Source organism: Euprymna scolopes, chromosome 46 (genome assembly GCF_053919585.1).
Source record: "Euprymna scolopes isolate OS-2025 chromosome 46, ASM5391958v1, whole genome shotgun sequence".
Classification (NCBI taxonomy): Eukaryota; Metazoa; Mollusca; class Cephalopoda; order Sepiida; family Sepiolidae; genus Euprymna; species Euprymna scolopes.
The window spans coordinates 170181142-170191470 of record NC_136527.1 but is presented as its reverse complement, the minus strand read 5'-3'; the positions used below and the strand labels follow the sequence as shown (position 1 = coordinate 170191470).

General features: G+C 33.9%; 1 protein-coding gene across 1 annotated transcript; it reads right to left on the bottom strand.

Annotated features, from left to right (window-relative positions):
* Positions 1 to 261: 261 nt before the first annotated feature.
* LOC145270270 (uncharacterized) lies at positions 262 to 2103 on the bottom strand. Its single transcript, XM_080125914.1, has one exon. The coding sequence runs from the start codon at positions 2101 to 2103 to the stop codon at positions 262 to 264; it is 1842 nt and encodes a 613-aa protein (XP_079982040.1).
* Between the last annotated feature and the right edge of the window lie 8226 nt (positions 2104 to 10329).

The following is a 10329-nucleotide window of genomic DNA, read 5'->3' as shown; positions in this document are numbered from 1 at the left end:
GATGAAGGACTGCATCAGAAAAATAAGTAGATTTACCAATTCTACCTCGTGAGCGAATCAATCCTTCATCATCCAAAAATAAATTAAATTTAGAAACCAAAGGGGGGGGGCTTCACCGCCATTAGACTTAGACAAATAATCCTTTTCCTTAGAAAGGAACAGTCCTTGTGTCATTCTGAGCAAGTACAATCTCGCCTTAATACTAGAGTCGAGAACAATACCTCTCATTTTTTATATAAATCGGAATACAGCAATCAAAACTCATATGAGCTTCTTCAGCGAAGAAAATCTCTCTACTTCAATTATATAACTGCCCTGAAAGACAGGTTCACAACCAGTAACTGTACTGATCAACATCTGGCTAGCCGGATTAAGACAATTCAGGTCATAACTAGGCCAGATCAAGTTATCTCCTCTCAACCATTCAGGCCCGAATAACCAACGAGTAAAAATCATTTTAAATTTGTTCAGGGACATACCCCTCGTGACAAAGTCAGCAGGATTGTCATCAGTCTTCACATACTTAAACTTCACTGTCAAACCTTTATCACTAAGATTTTTTACCATCGCTTTTACATCTTTTAACCGGTTACGAGTGAATTGACATTTCGTATGGACATTGTCAGATAAAACCCAGGACAGTACTACCTGTGCATCTACAGCGATAATCACAGAACTGAGCACTTCCAAAGGGAGTATTTTCACCAGAACAGAAATGTGCTTCATGCATAAATATACCGCTAACAGCTCCAAGGTGGGTAAGGTTCTCTTAACAGAGGGAACAACCCTGGCTTTAGCGAATATCAGTCTGGCTTCTCCATGCTGATGTAAATATACCGCGATTCCATAGGCCAGGTTCGAGGCATCACAAAACACTATCAACGTGGCTGAAGAATCGGAAGCCACAGAGTAACGGTCGAATTCAAGCTCCCCAATACGTACCAGATCCTTATACAACTTCTCCCAGTCAACCATAATGTCGGGTGGGACCGGCTGGTCCCAGGATACCTTCAACTTCCACAATTTACTAAGAAGGATCCTACCTTTAATAGTAACAGGGAGCATTAAGCCAAGGGGGTCAAATACAGAGGAATTTACAGACAAAATATCCCTCTTAGAGGATACTGATCTTCCTTCAATGCAAGAACTTACTCGCATTTTGTCAGAGGAGGGGTTATACAAATAGCCCAATACCTTCTCAGTGTCAGAACCGTGGGAGGAGAGACTGTTATCCTGCAACATTCGCTTAGCAAGCACTTCATTGTTGCTACAGCAATTCCTCAAGGAAAATCCACCTTCCCCCATGACAGAAACAGCTTCCAAGTACAGCTGCATCAGAACTTCAGCAGAATTATGAGTTTTCACCAGATTGTCCACATAGAAGTGGCCCAAAATCATCTCCCTGTAAGGACCAGGAGGGTATTTCTCCACATGATATCGAACCATGTAGCTCAGTATGAAATGGCTGGATACAAAGCCAAATATAAGAGTGTTGTATCTAAAGCAGATCAACTCATCACCCAATCTTAAAAAGAAGCAGAATCTATTTTTGTCACATTCGTCATTCAAACGAATCATTAAAAAGGCCTTCCGAATATCGGCCAGTAGAACATACTGGTTCATCCGAAACCGCAAAAGCAAATCCAGCATGTCAGTGCACATATTGACACCAGAATAAGCGCAGTCATTTAAAGAAGGTTTCCCACCGGTTCTCAAAGAACAATTGAAGACCGGTCTAATCTTGGTCGTGCACTGTAAATCCTGTTTTATCACCGGTCGATGAGGAATCCATACATATTTGTTAAAATCGGAAGGAGTAACCGCAATCCTTTCAATTATTCCTTCCTTTTCTTGATCTAAGAAGACCTGACAATAATCCTCGTACAACCCCTGTTCCGTCAGCTTCTTCGATACGCGATTCAAAACTGACAAAGACACCTGATGATTAGCAGGCACCGATTTTAATTTTTCTTCATTCCAAGGCAAACTGACATAGTAAGAGTTATCTATGAAGCGAATGGAGGAGCGAAAGGACTCAATCATATTCTTATCGAAATCACTGAATTCCTCCTCAACAATACCTATGGTTTCCAAACTAAACATTTTTTCCACAGTCCTCTCAACAGAAGACTCCTCAAAACAACTGAACGGATCAGTATACACAGACTTGGGGTTCAACGCAAAATATACATGAGTGAGGTCGCACACAGAGTGTTCCTTGACGACGAGCATAATTCAATCCCAACCCCCTTTCCAGGTCTTTGGGAGGAGGAGACCCAAAATCCGCCAGATCACCAAACAAAACCATTCCTTGGGGAAATTCCCACACAAGGCCCTCTCTAAACTCCTTTAAATTCATAGGTCCCAAAAACCTAAGAACGTCCACACCCAGTAAGCCATATACAGGCAAAGTGTCATCTCTCAACTCCGAGAAATTAGCAGCCAATTTGACCTGATGTTTCTTAAGGTCTTCTACCACAGAATTCAATCCGTGAACACGAAACGAAAGGTCCATATCATCATCCACCAAGAACAACACAGAATGGCATGAATTTGGAAACCTCACTTGAAGATTAACTTCCTTCAAGTGTTTAACTTCCTTTCCCAAAAAGGTCTTAATCAGAAACTTACGATCTCTCATGGGAGTATTAATATCAGAAAAGGCATCCAACATTTTTCCAGACAAATAGGATCGCTCACTACCAGTGTCGATAAGGCAGTTGAAAGATACACTTTCACCAGATCCATTGTCGACGGCAACCTCAACAACAGGCAGTAACGAAGAGCTATTCAAGTGCCAACAAGCATTAGAAGCATTAGATTCACCCCCAACAGAAGGACACAGCACTCTACAGTGGCCCTTCTTATTACATAGCCAGCACATTCCATACTCCCCACCCTTGCAAATACATGACTCTTCTGCATGAGAAGGGCTCGAGCACTTGCTACATAAGCCAATCTCCATACACCTCCTCAGCCGCTCTGCATGAGAAGGAAAAAACCTGCAGGAATAACCGTTATGGTTATTGGTTCGGCATAAATTACACTTAAATCCAATCTTAGTAGACTGGATATGAAAGTTTTCCAGCGTGGAAGGCTTTTCAGCATCTGACGAACCCAAGAACCTAGGAGAAAAAGTTTTCTTAGGTATACTAGCCACCTTCCAAGGATATGTTTCCTTATTTTTACTAAACTTGGGACATTCAATTTTGGGCGTTATCCCCAGACGTTTCTCCTTAAGAGAGACTTTGAGATTTGCACTATCCTTCACTTCCACCGAAGGCTTGAGTCTCGACAATTTTTCCAAAACCTTCACTCGATGAAGAGCGCAATCCCTACTAAATGACCTTATCTCCCCCTCTTCTTTTCCCTCAATTAAGTAAGCATTAATAATTTGCTCTTCTAACAAATCCTCCGAAGCAGTGTAATCATCTATCTGCTTTTTATACAATGTATAACCTGCTTCGTTTATTTCGTCTAACGAGCCCAAGAACTCAAAAACCGTTAAGATTTTGTCTCTAATCTTTCTTTTTTCAAATAACATTGAGGTAGTGGGAGAGGTAGTCATTTTAGAATACTAAACCCCGCCCCTTCTAACTTATCAACGGCTAAATGCTAAACCACTACCCTTTTGGCGCGCGCGCCACAACAACCCTTCTTGGCGCCAAAAATGCCTGTAAAAAAAGGAACAAGAAGCCAAAATGGCCGACGCAGAAACAAAGAAGAAGGAAGGAGGGAGGGGGTACTATCTACGCGATGGACAGCAGCCGGTCATCAATAAGCCGAGACCAGTTTAGCAGAGAGTAGCTTACTAAACTGGCAGAGTTATTAACTCTATGAGTACCAATTTTTGGCAGAGTGAAGGAATTTTATCGTCCACTTTGTCCCGTGGAAGTTAATTCTTCTTAAACAATTAATCGTTACTACTAACTCTGAAACTGAAGGAAAAAATTACAAACAAAAAGAGAAAAAATAGGAGAAACAGAATTTATTAACAAAGATATCTAAAGAAAAAGTAATGACCTCTATGGGCTGCCAAAAATGTCCATCTGGCTTACAAGAGTCTTGTCTTGTAGTAGTAACCAAAACGGGGGAGAGAGAGTGAAGGGAAATAGAAGGAAAGAGAGATAGAGAAGGAGGAAGAAGGGGGGAAAAAGGAGGGGATCACTTACTGGAAGCTTCTGGGCGCCCTTTTACGAAAGGAACATTTAGAAAGTTCGTTTTCTTGTGGGTTTTATTTTTTTGAGTTTGTGTTGTTTAAAAGTTCCCTTTTTCTTTCTTTTTCCTGGAAATTCGTTTTTCGTAGTCCTTTCAGCAAGGTCGAAATTTCTTGAGGCTGTATATTCTGGTGTTTTCTGGTATCTTCGAAAACTTCCCTGCGGCGAATATTCTGTTCAAAACATCTATTATCTTTTCTCGATAATAGAATTAGTTTTCAAGTGTCTTAGAAAACTAGATTCTTCTTTTCAACTTCTATTATCTTCTCTCGATAATAGTATTAGTTTTCAAGTGTCTTAGAAAACTAGATTCTTCTTTTCAACTTCTATTATCTTCTCGATAATAATATTAGTTTTCAAGTGTCTTAGAAAACTAGATTCTTCCTTTCAACATCTATTATCTTCTCTCGATAATAGTATTAGTTTTCAAGTGTCTTAGAAAACTTGGTGCTTCTTTTCAACGAATTTAATGTCTCGTCAAGACAGAGTTGTACAACGCCTTAGTAAATTCCAGGCGTCCCTTTTTATCCGAGACCTACAGTTCGACCGTTCTGGTCCCCTCGAAGCCTTGTTCACAACTGACTATTTTAACTCAAAATATCACACACGTGCCTCAATTTAGCGCGAAAACGTTGCATCCAATCAACGGGCATAAGGGAGTCAGGTGACATAAAAAAAGGGGGAAGCTAGGGAAGGGGGTAGGAAAGGGGTTAAGAAGAAAGGAAGGAAGAACAGAGCAGCAAAAAGAAGGAAAGAAAAAGGAAAGAAAGATGGTGGAAGATAATTTCCACACATGAAGTTGTTTTTTTTTTTTCATATGACATTAAAAAAACAAAATAATAAATTATTTTAATATGTGTCTTTTTTTCGTTCTTACATTAAAAATAATAAATGATATTAATATGTTTTTTCATATTACATTAAAAAATAATAAATTATATATGTGTTTTGTTTTCGTTATTACATTAAACATAATAAATGATATTAATATATTTTTTTATATTATTACATTAAAAATAATAAATTATATTTACATGTGTCTTTTTTCGTTATTACATTAAAAATAATAAATTATTTTAGCATGTGTTTTTTTTTTCGTATTACATTAAAAATAATAAATAATATTAATATGTTTATTCATATTACATTAAAAAATAATAAATTATATATGTGTTTTGTTTTCGTTATTACATTAAACCTAATAAATGATATTAATATATTTTTATATTACATTAAAAAATAATAGATTATATTAATATATTTTTTATATTACATTAAAAATAATAAATTATGTTAGTATGTGTTTTTTTTTCATATTACATTAAAATAATAAATTATAATAAATATGTGTCTTTTTTCGTTATTACATTAAAAATAATAAATGATATTAATATGTGTGTTTTTCATATTAAAAATAATAAATTATATTAATATGTGTCTTTTTCTGTTATTACATTAAAAATAATAAATTATAATAATATGTATGTTTCATATTACATTAAAATAATAAATGATATTAATATGTGTTTTTCCTATTACATTAACAAATAATAAATGATATTAATATGTGTCTTTTTTTCGTTATTAAAATCAAAAATAATAAACGATATTATTATGTGTCTTTTTTCGTTATTACATCAAAAATAATAAACGATATTAATATTTGTGCATGCTGTTTATATACCTGTTTTCCTTCTGTCGTCACAAACATAACTTTTGATCCAATAAAAATATACTTCGATATAATTAAACAAATACAACGTTGTTTGATTTGATTCAAATAAAAATGTGGTTGTTTTTTGGTTTTGTGATTTTCGTTTGGATTGGTTCTCATTGAAAAGATTATGAATTTATGTTGCGACCTTGACATTGAATATTACAGCAAAATAGAAGTTTCTTTAAGAATTAAGGTATTTTGTGAAAGTGTTTATAAGTTTACATGATAGTAATATTTTTGTTATGAATTTTGTTATTGGTGAATAAAATGTTGTGATATATTAATATTGGTGAGAATTATGTGGAACATATTTAGTATTGATTACTGTCAGTGGTTAGTATGGAAGTACTATATAAAAACACTAGTGGGACTGACTTTTCCTAGCGGCTTCGGCTGCAGGGAGACAGGGTAGTACAAGTCAAGGATTCGTCACTTGACACTCAGCCCAACAGGTGAGGGGCCGGGAACCGGCCCAGCACCTGTTGGACTGAGGTACACCGCCTGGGTAATACCTAGGAGGTCCACCCTCCCAGGCCTTGCCACCAGGCTTTCCGGTGGGGCAAGTTTATTGCTTGCTGCCTGAGGACCGGGGAATGCCGACGGGGTTACTCAGGCAATTTTTAAAATTGCAGGAGTGCCCCTCCTTTAGGGGAGCCTGCGGGGTTCCCACTTTCCGGCCTTGTGCCAAATAATGCTGAGGTGGGCAGCATTTAAATAACTACTTACCTTGCATAATGGTAACAATGATCATTTAGGTCGTTCCTTCAAAGTGAGGTTTGCGATCGTCTCAAATGTGGACGACTCGGACACGTTATTTCTAAGTGTGAGGTTTGCGTCCGCGCTCACCCCGATAATATAATCAAAATCAGAAATTCCACTATGTTTCTCCTTCTGAGCAGAAAACTACTTTAATTCCCAGCTACCTCCTGTCTGTATGTCCTCGGCTTTCACAGACGTGTGTAAGGACGTCCTTGTTTCTGTTTTCCCAATCGCCCGTTTCTATACACGCCACAAAAAGGTCAATTCTCTCGACCAGTTTATCATCCACTTCAATTGCAACGTTCTGATATAATCTAATCTGCATGTATACATTACCAACTTTTGTTTTGAACATATCAATCTCGTAAGCGTAAGAAATCCGCCGAGCTGTCGCCTTCAACAACTGAAAGTGTCTTCTTTCGATATTGATTGATGAATGAAAACCTCTGGAAAACTACCGCAGAATTAATGTGTCTATTCATTGAATCCCACCCATCACCTCGAAAATTGGGCATCCAAACAAAGTTGAATGATGTGCACAGGTATTTTTCGTTACCAAAATTATGGAAATGATTAAATATCTTTTATTGGTACTTGTGCAGTTTAATCAAGACATAAAAAAATGAAAATATCGAAAAAAAAGTTATATTGTACGTATCCGTTCTGAAGTTCTCTGCATAAAAATTCAGAGAAGTTTTTTTTTTTTTTTTTTTTTTTTTTTACAGCGGGTAAACATGTTAATATGACAGCGCGCTGAAGATGGCCGTGTTTGGATTTTTTGAACACGCCACGGGGAGATAAATCAGTCTAAAGTGCCGATACATCCTTCCTTCACATCTTAAATAATAGTTTTTCTTCTTAAAAATTGGTATTGTATCATAACAAATTGTTGTTTTTTTTTTTTTTGCTTTAAAAAAAAACTACTTGACCAAATTAAGTGAAAGATTTTCCAGAGAACTTCATTCCATAATGGATACGTACAATATCACCCTTTTTTTTCGCTATTTTCATTTTTAATGTCTTTATTAAAATGTACAAGTTCCCATTTTATTTTATAATTTAAAATGAAAAAAAAAAAACATTGAGCAATAAAAACGAAATTTTGGGTACTTATGTATTTTTGGTGCCGAGCTGAAATAATAACGTTATTATTTTGAAAACCATTCTTGGAGGAGGTGAGGGCATTTTGTAACTAATTTATGCTTCCACATTACAACTTTATATAATTAAAAAAATCGTGAAACTTGAATTTAAACTGAAAAAATGAAAACTATATAAAAATAACGCAGTACTATCTGCCGTCATATGCATCCGAGAAAAATATCTATTGTAAAATTAAAACAAGATTTGATGCTTATGTATTTTTCATATCGCGCTATTTTTGAATAGTTTTTCAGGTTAAATTAAAGTTTTACGATATCTTTTTTTCTTTTTTAATTGTAAGGTGGAAGCACAGAATAGTTACAAAACACCCTCCCCATGTTAAGAATGGCTTTCAATAAACTTCTGCTCGATACCGGTGTTGACCTTTAAGAGTCCCTTTTAGTGATTATATGGTTCGAGGCTATTTGTACAACTAAACGGTAAATCTGCTGATTCTTTTGACTACAGTTCTTACTTGGATGTTAACAGTAGTTTGACTAATTCAAATAATAATGCAATGTTCAGTCTTCAAAAAACTAATCCAAATAATAAATAAATGAATAAACCTGATTTTTAAAGTTTGAGTAATCCAAATAATAATGAAATGTTCAGTCTTCCCCCCCCCACAAAAAATAAAAATAATAAAAAAATAAATAAAACCTGATTTTTAAATCTTCATGTATCTTATTTATTTTAATAAATGAGACATACAAAAAAGAGAAGACATTTTATAAAGAAATCCCAACACATTGACAAATACAATCTAAACTTGATAGGGAAATAATTCGGCACACTTATAATAATAAAGGGACATTTTTACTCGAGGAACGAAATAATGATTTCACCGTGTTATTACGATGACCTTAACTTCTTTGTTCTTTAGCAGTTGATTTTCTATTTAAATAATTTCACGTTTAAATCGTGTTTTTTATCTTTTAATTTTGATTCTTTTATATTGTCATATATTTTATCTCTTAATGAATTGAAAACACAAAACAAAATGTGTTTCAATTTACTAAAGAAATCTTAAAAAAAAACAAAACAATTTTTGTGTTTTGAACACAAAAGAAAAACGAATTCATCACGATGTTTTTTTCGTATTGAAATCCTGGAAATATACGTAAGTTTGTATCTTTATTTCTTTTTTTTTTTCACTAAAAAATCTAATCTATAACTTTTAATATAATCTCAACCATCAAAATAAGTTCATTTATTTTTGTTTTTGCAATCCAATAAAATATGATAATAATAGTATGATTTAAAAAATATCTTTAAAATATTTTATTCAATGTGATATTTAGATTTTTGTTAAAAATATGATTATTTTTGTAAAACTTGTGTGATTTCTGAGAAAATAATATTTTAATTCGAAGTTGATTGAATTAAGCTTTTTGTTATTACATCTGCTCACGAAAACTTTTTTTTTATATTTCATTGTTTTAAGATTTAAAGAAATATATTATATCGTTGGAGAATTCCGTTTTAATTTTTATGTTTCATCCAATATGTAATATTTAAAATATGCGTCATTTTCTTTTATAAAGTTTACATAAAATGATCAATTATCATCAATTAGCAATTACTTAATGTAGAAAACAATATTAGTAAGTCTTTACAATCCAACCCTAAAAAAAAAAAAAAAATTGAGTTTATTTTTGACTATTACGTTTATACAGCGTTAAAAATGCCCACTAAAAAATTTATACATTAATAATACTTATTTCAGATTTTAGAGTGGGGATCACTTTCCTATATAATTTAATGTAAAATTAGCACTCACTTTATGACCAGATAGCAGTCAATGATACTTGTAATCGTTTGCAGTTTCAAATTTTCGTTGCAGGGAAGGAGACGGGGGATTGTTTTTGGTTTCTTACGTTTTTTAGATGGGGATTGGATGTCATATGCTGTTAACTATTCTGTACTTTCAATTCATAATTAAAAAAGCAAGAGATATTATAAAAATCGTTTGATATAAAATTTTGCAAAAACTGCCATCCTGATTCTTATTGGTTTTCTGTGAGTTTTTTGTTTTTGCAATGTTTTGGACGATTATCGAGACTTCCGAGATGACCATTTTGTATCAACCATTTTTTCTTCTTCTTCTAACGTAACGTAACGTAACATTTTTAAAAAAGTAAATAAGTTATAACACAGAAAATGTTCCTTATATTTATTTGTTAGTTGAAAGTATAAATTAATAAGCAAGGACCTCCTTTCTTGTGGTAAGAATAGCTTTCTAAATAATAACATCATTACTAATGAGAGGAGGTGATTTTTTTTAAACAGCACAAAATAGAATTTGAATTTAAATGTCATTATTAACGAGGGATTTTTTTTTATTTAAAACAGCAAAAAGATAAAATTTAAATTAAAAAATTATTACTTATGACGGAAGGTGTTTTTTTTTTATTTAAAACCACAAAAAATAGAATGTATGATTAATACATGAACCCTCTCCAAACAACACACACACTATTATCCATCCTTAAA